This window comes from Lepidochelys kempii, chromosome 10 (assembly GCF_965140285.1).
Source record: "Lepidochelys kempii isolate rLepKem1 chromosome 10, rLepKem1.hap1, whole genome shotgun sequence".
In the NCBI taxonomy this organism is placed as follows: domain Eukaryota; kingdom Metazoa; phylum Chordata; order Testudines; family Cheloniidae; genus Lepidochelys; species Lepidochelys kempii.
Window position 1 is genome coordinate 563837 of NC_136389.1, and position 13592 is coordinate 577428.

General features: G+C 50.1%; 1 protein-coding gene across 1 annotated transcript in view; it reads right to left on the reverse strand.

Moving 5' to 3' along the window:
* IL21R (interleukin 21 receptor) overlaps positions 1-13592 on the reverse strand; it is a 32628-nt gene that overhangs the window by 3823 nt on the left and 15213 nt on the right. The window contains exons 4-8 of the mRNA XM_073361584.1: positions 10920-11125; positions 9910-10061; positions 8420-8597; positions 7047-7134; positions 5893-5977 (exon numbers count right to left, since the gene is read on the reverse strand). Coding sequence (XP_073217685.1) covers positions 5893-5977; positions 7047-7134; positions 8420-8597; positions 9910-10061; positions 10920-11125 — 709 coding nt within the window. The remainder of the gene's footprint in view (positions 1-5892; positions 5978-7046; positions 7135-8419; positions 8598-9909; positions 10062-10919; positions 11126-13592) is intronic.

Genomic DNA, 13592 nt, shown 5'->3' on the forward strand with positions numbered 1-13592 from the left:
ATGACACGAAACTGGGAGGAGTGGTAGATACGCTGGAGGGTAGGGATAGGATACAGAGGGCCCGAGACAAATTGGAGGATTGGGCCAAAAGAAATCTGATGAGGTTCAACAAAGACAAGTGCAGAGTCCTGCACTTAGGATGGAAGAATCCCATGCACCGCTAAAGACTAGGGGCCGAATGGCTCGGCAGCAGTTCTGCAGAAAAGGACCTAGGGGTTACAGTAGACGAGAAGTTGGATATGAGTCAACAGTGTGCCCTTGTTGCCAAGAAGGCCAATGGCATTTTGGGATGTATAAGTAGGGGCATTGCCAACAGATCGAGGGACGTGATCATTCCCCTCTATTCGACATTGGTGAGGCCTCATCTGGAGTATTGTGTCCAGTTTTGGGCCCCACACTACAAGAAGGATGTGGAAAAATTGGAAAGAGTCCAGCGGAGGGCAACAAAAATGATTAGGGGACTGGAACACATGACTTATGAGGAGAGGCTGAGGGAACTGGGGATGTTTAGTCTTCAGAAGAGAAGAATGAGGGGGGATTTGATAGCTGCTTTCAACTACCTGAAAGGGGGTTCCAAAGAGGATGGATCTAGACTGTTCTCAGTGGTAGCAGATGACAGAACAAGAAGTAATGGTCTCAAGTTGCAGTGGGGGAGATTTAGGTTGGATATTAGGAAAAACTTTTTCACGACGAGGGTGGTGAAACACTGGAATGCGTTACCTAGGGAGGTGGTGGAATCTCCTTCCCTAGAAGTTTTTAAGGTCAGGCTTGACAAAGCCCTGGCTGGGATGATTTAGTCGGGGATCGGTCCTGCTTTGAGCAGGGGGTTGGACTAGATGACCTCCTGAGGTCCCTTCCAAACCTGATATTCTATGATTCCCTGCCAGCCAGATCCAGGACTAGAGTATGCCAGGCACATCCACGGACAAAAATGGAGACACCCTTCATTCCACCAGCTCTGTACGGGGCTGGTATGGGAATCGTGATGGAATAAATGGGCCTAGAACAGTGGTTCTCAAACTTTTGTACTGGTGACCCCTTTCATATAGCAAGCCTCTGAGTGTGACCCCCCCTTATGAATTAAAAACACTTTTAAATATATTTAGTATCATTATAAATTCTGGAGGCAAAGTGGGGTTTGGAATGGAGGCTGACAGCTCGCAACCCCCCATGTAATACTCTCACGACCCCCTGAGGGGTCCGGACCCCCCAGTTTGAGACCCCCTGGCCTAGAGAGCCAAAGGTGCTAGGATTCCACCCTCTGTAAACAGAACAGCTTTGGAGTTGGTATTTTTCGTTCTTCCATAACTCAGAAATTACTGACCAGATTTTCATTGAATTAAAAATAATAATTAATAAAAGACAACAACCAGCCCTGAGCCCTCTCTGGGCTAAGCCCCTGCCTGGGGAGAGCAGAGAGCTAAGGAGGAATGTTCACAAAGTAAAGAGTAAGTGAAAACAAAGCCATAACTGACCCTCACACTCTCCGCACTCACTACCCACAGCTGCTACCAAGACTCCAAAGCATCTGAGAAGGGACAAGTCCACGGAGTGTGGTACTCTGACTGCCTTTTCCCTCAGGGCTCCCTGTAGAGAATTTCCAGCTTATTTGCAAGAGGAATACCTCAGCTGCCTGGTTTTGTGCAGACAGACTGTGGCTGAATATGTCCTAGAACAGTTGTTTTTTGCCAGCTGGTAATAAAGTCCCTGTTCAGGTGTTAGCAAGGTCACCACATCCTCTGTAGCGCCCTTGTCTGTGCATTTCGTGCTGCGGCTGATAACCGTGTGGGCGACTGTTGCTTTATTCTGCAACTTTATTAATTTCCCAGAAGTTTCTCAGCTTCACCATTTTAGAAATGAATGACCTTTCATTCCCTCTCAGCAGCCTAACGAGGAACAGAGTGGGCAAAACCCTCTGTCCCAGTCCGATGGAGAATGGCTGTCACTTTTCTACCTCAGAGCAGGAAGTGACCTCTGTCCAGAGCGCTGAGACATCCTTTGGGACGAGCAATGCTCAGGGCAGGGCTGCTGAAGACAATGAAAGAATCACTGCAGTTTGAACACCTGTCGCCTACGGGGCTGGGGGTTATCTCAGGGATGCTGGTTTAACCCAAACTGACACCAAATCAGCAAACATCTCCAAATGTACATTCCTTCCATGCAACGACCAGGAAAGCACAGTTCCCCCAAGGCTGCCCCTCTGCTTCCCCAACCGGCCCTACCTCAGTGGCTGGTCAGCACGGCCCCTGCCTTGCCCCCTCCTTTCAGGGTAGTAAGTAGACCTGGCTGCCCTTGCTGAGCTCCCAGCTGGCAGTGCCTCCCTGAGTTGCCTCGGAACCATGGCTGGGATTAGCTCCAGGCTCTCGTATGACTTGGCTCAGCCTCTGGCTAAGGCAGGGGTGGGCAAACCTTTTGGCCCGAAGGCCACACCTAGGAATAGAAATTGTATGGCGGGCCATGAATGCTTACAAAATTAGGGTTGGGGTGCAGGAGGGGCTGATGGCTCTAGCTTGGGGTGCGGACTCTGGGGTGGGGCTGGGGAGGAGAGGTTTGGGGTGCAGGAGGGTGCTCTGGGCTGGGATCAAGGGGTTCGGAGGGCAGGAGGGGGATCAGGGCTGGGGCAGAGGTTTGGGGCATGGAAGGAGGCTCAGGGGTGCAGGCTGTGGGGGAAGCATGCAGAGCAGAGCCCCCTGGCTGCCCCTATGTGAAGGAGCTGGAGTGGGGCCATGGCGCTGCTTTCAGGAGCCGTGTGGAGTGGCTCTCAACCCTGCTCTCTGGCTGGAGTGCTGGAGCGGAACAAGCCCCAGGCCCCGCTCCCCAGCAGGAGCTTGAGGGCCGGATTAAAATGGCTGGTGGGCCAGATCTGCCCACGAGCCATTTTAATCCACCCCTGGGCTAAGGGCACCAGGGGGGCGGGATGTTGCAGCACTTGAAGGTCCCTTTCTGGGAGTTAGTAAGAGACCTCAGCAGCCTCACACTGCTGAGAGGGAGTTTCTTCTTTACCCTGTCAGAGAGCTGAGCTGGCTTATGTCCTGAAATGGGAGATATAAATTTATATTGTTTATCTTCTCTACTGTAACTGTGCACGCGCTTTTAGACAGATACACAGCCGGTCCTTTTAGAGTCCTGCTAAGCCCTTGGCTTCAATGATATCTTGTGGCAGTGAATTCCACATATTTATTATGACTTACATAAAAAATGCTTCCTTTATCAATTCTAAGTGTGTTGCCTTTCATTGTCCTTGAAGGTCCCTTTGCTCTTGTGTTATGAGAGAGGGTGAACGGGAGTGTGCAGTGATTCTCCTCTAGACTAGGCAGTATTTTGTGTACCTCTGTCAAGTCCCTTCTTCTTAAGTCCCTTCTTTCTAATTACACCAATCTTTTCAGTCTCTCATGATACACACTGTCTCAAGGCTTGTAATCAATTTACTTCTTTGTCTCCTAACACCTTCTATTTTTACTATGTTCTTTTGGAAATGCTCTGACCACACAGCACATGGTGTGCCAGGTGCAGACCTACCATTCATTTATGGGATGGCATTATAATATTTTCAGTATACTATTCTAGTCCATTTTTTATATATTGTAATTTTCTGCAATTCTGAGCTAGCATCTCATGGTGCAAAACTGGGAACTCGTTGTGGGAGTCAGCTGCTGCTTGGATCTGGGGCTTGGGTAACCACTCAACTATTATGCAGTAAAGGCAGGGTCATGTGCAGGGAAAGCGGTTTATGCTGAGGCATCAGAATGACTGCAATGAGAGCAACAAGATGGCAAAGTCCCCGGCGTAGATGCCATAGCTGATCAGCCTCAGGGAGAAACACCCAGGAATAAAGAAATGTGTTTCAAACCCCTCAGCAATAAGTGAGGTGAGAGGAGCATGAAAGGCTTGGTAAGTTTAATGAAGGTGCAAGAAGGGAAGAAGGTGGAAATGGAAGAAGGGAGCAGAGAGCAGAAGGGGAGCTGGGAGGGGCACTGTAATGGGAGGCATGTTTTATTTTGTTCTGCATGAACCCATGAGCAGAAAATATGAAACTTTACCCTTTTAACCAACAGTCTCTTTGGGCACCTGGCTAAAGTCTCTACATTCGGGCGCAGCTGGTGTTTCTCCCAAGGGGGTCAGAGAAGAAACAGAAACAAGAACTAGCTTTTGAAGTGCCTCTAATAAGACCTGCTTTAGCAATAGGTTTTGTGAAGGAAGATGAGGTAATGTGAAATCTGTATTCGGACACTGGCATTATCCCCATTCGTCCATTGTATGGCAGGGTCCCCTCTGAACCATGCACTGAAAAGCACACTTGGAATTCACAGTCTTTTCCCCTCACTTTAAAGTCCATCAGAATTCCATTGTGAACCCTGCTCTTTGCATGCCATTTAGCCAGAGAGGGAAATATTAAGGATTAAGGCAAAAAAGAGTTTGGCTGTTTTTAAGTGAAAAGAGAATCAGGGTAACTAGATAAAGTTACTGACTAAGACAGATAATATCATATTGCCCCTATATAAATCCATGGTACACCCACATCTTGAATACTGTGTGCAGATGTGGTCACCCCATCTCAAAAAAAGATATATTGGAATTGGAAAAGGTTCAGAGAAGGGCAACAAAAATGATTAGGGGTGTGGAACTGCTTCAGTATGAGGAAAGATTAATAAGACTGAGACTTGTCAGCTTGGAAAAGAGACGACTGAGGGGGGATATGATTGAGGTCTATAAAATAATGACTGGTGTGGAGAAAGTAAACAGGAAGTGTTATTTACCCCTTCTCATAACACAAGAACTAGGGGGCAACAAATGAAATTAACAGGCAGCAGGTTTAAAACAAACAAAAGGAAGTATTTCTTCACAGTCAGCCTGTGGAACTCTTTGCCAGAAGATGTTGTGAAGGCCAAGACTACAACAGGGTTCAAAAAAGAACTAGCTAAGTTCATGGAGGGTAGGTCCATCGATGGCTATTAGCCAGGATGGGCAGGAATGGTGCCCCTAGCTTCTGTTTGCCAGAAGCTGGGAATGGGCGATAGGGGATGGATCACTTGGTGATTCCGTGTTCTGTTCATTCCCTCTGGGGCACCTGGCATAGGCCACTGTCGGAAGACAGGATACTGGGCTAAATGGACCTTTGGTCTGACCCAGTATGGTCGTTCTTATGACTTCAGAAGGATACGCGCCTAACTCAGAGATAGCTGCAGCTTGATGAATGTTACTTGGCTGGTTATTTACCCCTCCAGGTCTAACCATGTTTCCAGGCTGTTACCTACAACTGGTCTCTGGATTAAAAGATCTCCTAGAGGGGATTGCAAGGGCTAACACTGGGTTCCTGGCATAAGCAGAAGACTGGAATGAGAGTGGTCCTAGACTGCACCTCATAAAGCACTCAGATGGCTACTGGGTATACAAGAGAGTGCTTGGCCAGCTATGTCCTGGGTATAACATCTTTATGATATTAAGGTGCAGCACAAGAGCCATATTCCGGTGCAGTGCAAACATAGAGGCCCAAACACAAAGCAGCAGGGAGAGGCTGTGCAGAGCTGGTTTAGCTCCCCAAGGGTTGTGAGTGAATCTGCTGTGTTACTGCAGTAAAAGGTGCTCCACGGGGGTACAATGACAAAGTGGCCAAGAATTTGAAGACTGAAAATGAAAGTGCAGAGCTAAAGACTCCCCCAAATTATTCTCTCCATAGCCCCCAAAGCTGGCCAGCAGGCCTGCTCTTTCCACAGGCAGACACACTGGTAAATTCAAACCTGCACCCAAGTGTCACTTGATATTCTCTTGCAATAGACTCCTCCTCCCATTGCTTCCTCTGGAAAGCCCTAGCCTGAGTGAAGGAGCTGGGCCGTTTGTTTTAATTCTGCCGTGTGCCCCTCTGCTTGTGGACGTGATTTGTTCCATTTATACCTTGAAATCTCCGTTGTGTACCACATAAAGTGGTTTGAAAAAGGGAGCAGGATCTGGGACGAAAACCCCCAGCTTTTTCCATATGCTGGAAGAGAAAGCAAGAGCAAGGATTCAGTGTCAGGCATGTTTCACAGTCCAAAGCCAAAGCATCTGGGATTGAGCAGCTGGAGTCGCCTGCCCAGGCCTTGTTGGGAGCCTAATTCCCCTTGAGTGGGTTCTGCTAAGAAAATGGACGGATCTGCCCTCGGGATAATGCTCCATCCTCCTATATATCAGGATGGACCAGGCTAATGGAGTTTTCGACTAGCGTGATCTCCAGGCTCTGCCCAACAAAAATGTGAGCCAGGAGCCCTGCCTCCCGAAATGCTCAGCACCCCCTCCTGAAATGCTCAGGCCCCAGGCTTGTCTTGAAAAAAGGCTCCCAGCTTCTGCCCCAGAATTTTGTGGTCCTTGCCCCCCAACCCTACACATGGTCTCCCAGGCCTGGAAATGCCCAGTGCCCAGGGTCCCCGGAGGCTACAAAGCCCAGGGACCCTTCCTTCACCCAGCCTGAGGTGGGAGTTTGTAAGAGCTTGGAGCAGGTGCACTTTGCCCGGTCTGGGTTCTGCTCCCAGATTCCCCCGTCTGGATCATTAGAGACTCTATCTCACCTCGCCCCAGGCGCTGTGGCTTTCACACAAGCAGTAATTAGCTGTGCTCCCAGTTCAGAGGGGCAGGAGAAAAGTCCAGCCCACGAGAGCTTCACTGGAACCATGGCTCCACTAGAGGGCAGAGTCCCCCCAGAAAGGAGAGGGCGAGGAGTCAGCATGCTAACAACAGAGGCCCCGGAGCTCGCTTGCCCCAGGCAGCAGCAGATCTCTCTGGGAAGGGCCGTGCTGTGGGCACAGACAGGGCTGTGAGCCCACCAAGCACTGCCCCAGTCCTATTCACCCAGGAGATCATAGTAGAGGGCTGAGTCTTTGTGCCTTTCATGGTGGGATACTAATGAAAGTGGAGTCCCCTCCCCTCCTCCTGGGAAGAGGAACAGCGCTGTGCAAACAGTCGCTAGTTAACTGCTGACTTGGACTGACAAGGGTCAGAAACCTTGGGACTGGGCGGTCACATAGAGCAGATGCCGAGCAGAGTATTTCCCAGCACCCCCTGTGTGTTCTTACCTCTGGTGTCTGGCCAGAAACACTGTGATGGAGACAGCAACCAGAGCAAAGGCGAGCAGCGACACCAGCCATCGTACTCCTGGGCTCTCTGAGGGAGAACCAAGTAGGATTAGTCAGTTCTTACCCTGCATTTCGGCTTCTGTCTAAAGATACCAGAGAAAGCAGGAGAAGTCAAGGACAGAGGGGTGGAAAAGCACTGGGATTTCTACACCCCAAATCTTTTCCTATGGGCTCTGAGGTGCTGGCCGGTGGCACAGCTCTCTGGAGCTGGGGTCAGGCATTTCTTTTCCTCCTTGGGAGCCCAGATGGTATTGCTCCCATGGCAGGGGTATGGGCAGCACAGAATCTGATTGCAACCTGGGCTGTTTGTCCACAGCTTTGGCAGAGTTGCATCCTGCGGACATCACACTTTGTTGGATCACTTTCTGTTAGGAGACACAGGACTCAACGTGCAGCTCCGTGTGCCAAGGATCCCTGTTCTGGTATTGGTCAGCTGTGTCTGATTAGCACCTCCCTGGGACACCTTCCATGGGCTTCAGAAGTAGGCAAGGAAAGGGGGCCTGGATGATGAGGCAGGCAAGTGGCCTGGGGTGCAGGGGGAGGGACACAAAGACATCATATGGACTGAGCTACAACATAAACCTACAACACAGAGCAGAAAGCACCCTTGGCATATGCCTCAGGGGAGAGCCCAGCTCCGGCAGGTGGAAGTCCTTTGCCAATAGCCAATAGCCCTAGTCCCTCCCCCTGCACAACTTGAGGAAATATTCCCCCAAGGCACTGGTGGAAGCACCCTCTACCCACTTGGCCAAATATGCTACCTATGTTGCTTAGTGCACTGGCATGAGCTCTATGCATGAGTCAGAATCACATGCTGTATAATGTGAATGCCAGATCGCTGTACCAAACCTCAGTGTCAAAGCTGGATATAAACTCCCCAGTCATAAAAGTCAGAGCCCTGAACTCAAATCTGAAAGCAGGCTCCCCGAACCCAACACCCAGATCTGAATGTGGGACCCTGAACTCCAATAATGGAACCTGCTCATCCCAGACTGTCCCGATTTCTGAAAATTATCAGCAAGCAGGATCCTGGAAGGCCAACATTTAAAGAGAACTGGTAATAGCCCTCACTGCTCTGTCTTCAGGGGATGGTGCCTCCCGAGGTATGTCTACCTGATGTTAAAACCCAGGGCAATGAGTCTCAGAGACCAGGGCTGAACAACGCAATGGGCTGAGCTTTGTGCTGTGACTCTGCAGCCATGGTCCTGGCTCCTGTTTTAATAAACTACAGTTTCAGGAACTGTTCACTAACATCAGACAGGGGAGGATGCAGCAAGGACAGGAAGGCAAAGAGAGGCTGATGCTCTGTTTACCCTCAGGTTCAGTTTTCAGGGTTAGCAGGGGACTCCATTCACTCCAAACCCCAAGGTAGTCAGAGCCAGGGCGGGGCTTGGCTCGCACCTGGAACTCATAGTCTGTGTCCCTCTGGAATTCCAGGGGCAGGAGCACCATGCTTCGCTTGTCCTCTGGGATCACTTTACTCTTCTGATTCTGTGCAAAGTGAAACACCACAGCAGCTTTTAGCAGAAGTTGAGGGTTCGTTCCCAGCCCCCTCTCGCTCCCCACCCGCAAAGGTTCTGCTTCTGACTAAGAAAGTGTCAGTTTCAATATTAGACCAACAAACTGTAACCTTTCAGAACCATCTGATCCCGTTGCTTTGCCCTCTGAACAGCAATGACATCTCACTAGAGACAGGCCTAAGCCCACAAAACAGATCTGGCTTGCAAGCATCCAAAGTCTTGCAGGTGTCGAGGTCTGGGTTTTTCGATCCCATCTATCTTTATTCCAGCACTGATGGGTTAGCACTTCCTTAGTTCCTTGCAGAAGGCGATGCTTTGACCCCCAGCTCCCTCTGAAATGCTCTGTTCTGTTGCACTGTTGGTAGCTAGACAGGTCTGAACACATCCTAGAAAGGAGAAGAGGGCGGTGGGACTTCCCCTGCAGGGAGCCACCAGGGCTGGGTCAGACCTACCCCCAAGAACTTCTCCTGGCTCTAGGAAGCTTTGTACCCACCATGCTGCTTTCTACCTCCATCACTCCTCAGCTGCAGGGGGAGGGGTCCCTGTATGGGGAGTTGCCCCCCATTCACCTAATCTCCATGCAGCCAGACCCCCCCACCCCCAGAAACTCCCAACTGTGGGCTCCCCCACCTGAATCGCCACCCTGCCAAGCCTCACCCCCTGCATCCAGAGCCCCCCTGCTGAGCTCCACCCCCATGCACCCAGATCCCCCACAAAGCCTCACCCCCTCTTTGCCCCCCCCAAATACAGTAGTCAAACTATGCCTCTGGCTGAGGGAGAGGGGCACGCAGCCTGTCCGTTTCTCCAGGGGAGCACAGTCTGGAGTGCAATTTGCCTTAAGCAGTAACTTTATCGGAGATGTCTGTACCTAGCAGTACCTAGGGCAGATGGGGAGCCAGGCAGCCAGGGTCTGGATCTCTGCATAGGATCTAATAGCCCCGAGGCTAATCCTTGGCTGGCTGCAGCATTGGACTGGTGTACAATTCATCTGGTGTAGGACAGGCCTGAGCTAGAAGTCTTGCCTACAAAAGACAGAGCCTCTCAAACACGAGGACAAACTAGCCTGATCTCCAAATGCTGCTTCAACCTTAGTTCTGTTTCCAGCCAAGACAATCAAATGAAAACACCACGTACACCCCAAGGATATCTTCTCCTCGCCCACCCACATCAGAGCTCAGGGTTATTATTTTACAAGTTCCTGGGCTTCTCCTGCTTTGGTTCATGCCTGAACATGTGTTCTGCTGGCACATGCAATTTCATGGGTATCCTTGCTTCCCTCTTACCGCCCAGGTGTCACTCTTCTTCTTATACCGCAGTTCATATTCCAGCTCATCATCCAAATAGTAATAGAGAGAGTTCTGATAGATGGTTTTCCAGGAGATATTATATCCATTTGAAAACACGGCAGTCAGATTGAACGGAGGATAAGGTTTAACTGTGGGTGGGAACACAGAAAGACAAATTGTGCCGATTTTTACAATCCTGAGACCTCCCAGCCCCGAGGAGAGGTGCACAGTCTGGGTGCAGTGGACTGGAATTGTCTTTGAAAGCATCAATTACTTATTACTCATGGCCATGCAATGTCGTCCATTTTCCTGTAATCTTTTTCACACTCATCTAGACACTTGTTACCTGACGTTTAATTTTCAGAATAAACCGAATCCCGAGACTCCGACAGTGGGTTACAGCCCTTTGTGCGTCTAGTTGGGCACCCATTAACCTCACGGCTTATTGCAGGATTCAGGGTTCAGCACCATGCTGTGTGAACTGGCAGAATAAGCTATGCCAGAATCTACCCTGAACTTCCCATCAGGAAGACCAACTCCCCTGTACAAGAGGTGACTCAGGAAAGAGGGAGAGGCCCTGCCTGCATTATTCTAGGGATATTTTATGCCACCAGACAGGGCAATAACTTCATGTTGCTCTTTAATTTCCCACTGGAAAGGCTGCTACAGTCCTGTACAGGGGATATTTGTGACATGTTCAATGGCAGTGACCCTTCACTGTCACGTCTGATTCTGGCTAAATAACTAACATCATAGTTATTTGGATCCGGAGCAGATCTGAGGTGGGAACAAGTCACCTGATACTCAAGGGACAAGAGCTATCTAGGGACCCACTCCAGCCTTGGCAGTGGGTTAGTATCCTTATGCAGCAGGCCCCCTACCTAGCAACAGGCATGCGCAAGCCCTTGATGCTGTTTTATGCACTCATAGGAGACTCAGAGCTACATATGCCCAGAGGCACCTGGATCTAAGTACTGAAAGCCAGGCTCATGATTTCTTGTACTTACTATTCTTGCTCAGAAGAAATTCACTGCATGCTTTGGAAGTTGTGTACTGCCCATCAGCTAGCTTTGTTACATCTACTCTGAACTTGTCATCAGAATTGAATTCCTTCAGGTCCATGGAGCATGTGTACTGAGTGTGAGTAGCAGTTCTGGACGACTGGAGGAGATTGCAGAAGTGCTCAGAAATTTTCATCTCTTCTTCAAGGAACCTTTAAAAATCAAATATACGTCCATTCATGTTTTAATGGGGCTGGGCTGTGATTTGTTTAACAGCTGTGACAAAGCTCTGTCCTTGCCTCCGTGGATCCTGCGTTTCCTGGCGGATTTCACTAGCCTCATAGATTCATAGATATTTAGGTCAGAAGGGACCATTATGATCATCTAGTCTGACCTCCTGCACAACGCAGGCCACAGAATTTCACCCACCACTCCTGCAAAAAACCTCACACCTATATCTGTACGTATCCCTTCTCTCTCTAGAGACAAGGGTCACAGTCTACTGAGCCATTTTCATCATAAGCCAGCAAGGGAGGTGAGGAGAAGTTATCTTTCCTTGCACAGTCTCTGTTGTCTCCCAGTCTCAGTGATTAATCAGGGGGCAAAGGTGGGGGGGGAGCCCGGGCCCACCCTCTGCTCCGGGCTCCAGCCAGGGACCCTAATAGTATCAGCTATGGTAGCTGACCTTTTAGAAACATGACATGTACAATTCCCTGGGCTACTTCCTCCATAGCAGCCCTCACTTCCTCCAGCTCCACTTCACCCTTACCTCAGGGCCTCCTTCCTTGTGCCTGATATGGTGTGTACTACTCAGCCTCTCCAACAGCGCAACTTCCTCCCACAGCTCCTAACATGCACCCTCACCTGACTGACTGGGAAGCTTTTAACTAGTTTCAGCCAGCCCCTGATTGGCTTCAGGTGTCCCAATCAACCTAGCCTTCTCCCTGCCTTCTGGAAAATTCTTAATTGGCCCCAGGTGTCTTAAGTGACCTGGAGCAGCTGCCATTTCACTTATCCTGGTACCAGGGATTTGTTTAGCCTGGAGCTAATATATCTATCTCCCACTACTTTTCTATAGCCATCTGGCCTTGCCCCGTCACATATCCCCCTCCTCTGCTCAACACCATAGAGTTGGGCAACTTGGGACGCCAGGCAGTATGCTCATGACAGACCATCAGCTTTGCCATGGTGGCATCCAGCCCTGTGCCATATGTGGAACTGGAATGGTTGGCGGGATAAGAACCACCTGGTGACCCTTGCATTCTTTTCCTTATTCCGCTGCATCCACTGGAGGGGTGCATAGTCCGTCACAAGAGTAAATCGCCGGCCTAAGAGGTAATAATGCAGTGTCTCCATAGTCCATCTGACAGCAAGGTATTCTCTCTCGACTACTGCGTATTTCTGTTCTCTTGGGAGAAGCTTTCTGCTTAGGTAGAGGATTGGGTGATCCTCTTCTTCCACCATTTGCGACAGAACTGCCCCCAACCCCACCTCGGAAGTGTCTGTTTGTAAAATAAATTCCCTGTTAAAGTCTGGGGCTATGAGTACGGGGTCATTACAAAGGGCTGTCTGAAGGTCTGTAAATGCCCCCTCTGCTGCGTCAGTCCACTTTACCATGTCTGGACCTCTGGCCTTCACCAGGTCCGTTAGGGGACTTGCCCTAGTGGCGAAGTGGGGAATAAACCGTCGGTAGTAGCCTACCACGCCTAGGAATGCACGGATCTGCTTCTTTCGGGTCGGCCGGGGCCAGTTTTGAATTGCCTCTAGCTTATTCGTTTGGGGCTTCACTATGCCCCTTCCCACAATATGTCCCAGGTACCTAGCCTCTGCTAGCCCTAGGGCGCATTTAGCGGGATTAGCAGTGGGGCCAGCCCACTTAAGGTGCGCAGTACTGCCTCAACTTTCGCCAAGTGGGTTCCCCAGTCTGGCGTATGGATGATGACATGATCTAGGTATGCAGCTACATAACTAGTATGGGGGCACAGCAGCTTATCCATGAGGCACTGGGATGTGGCTGGGGCCCCATGTAGCCCAAAAGGGAGGACGGTGTACTGGAATAGCCCATCCGGGGTGGAGAATGCTGTCTTTTCTTTAGCTTCTTTGGTCAGAGGAATCTGCCAGTACCCTTCTGTCAGATCCAGTGTAGTCAAGAATCGGGCACGACCCAGCCGGTCACCCAGTCCGTCGATGCGTGGTATGGGGTGTGCGTCAAACTGGGACATTTCATTCAGTCGGCGAAAGTCATTGCCGAGTCTCATGGTACCGTCAGGTTTAGGCACTAGAACAATGGGACTGGACCACTGACCGTAAGATTCTTCAGTAACCCCTAATTCTAACATTTTCTTTACTTCGGCCTTGATTTCTTCTCTTTTGGCTGCTGGGATTCGGTAGGGTCTCAATGTTACCTTGGCTCCAGGGATCGTGCGGATATGGTGATAGGTCTCAGTTGTCCGCCCTGGTTTTGTAGAGAACACATCTCGGTTGCGATTAATCATGTCGGCTGCCTCGATCTTTTGGATCGGCGTCAAGTCGGATGATATCCTCACTTGCTCGTGTAAGTTATCCTCCTGGGGAAGGGTCTCCTGCATGACTAAGCATGCCTCTCGATCATGCCAAGGTTTTAGAAGATTGATGTTGTAAATTTGCTCCGATTTCCGGCAGACTGGCTGCCGCACCTTA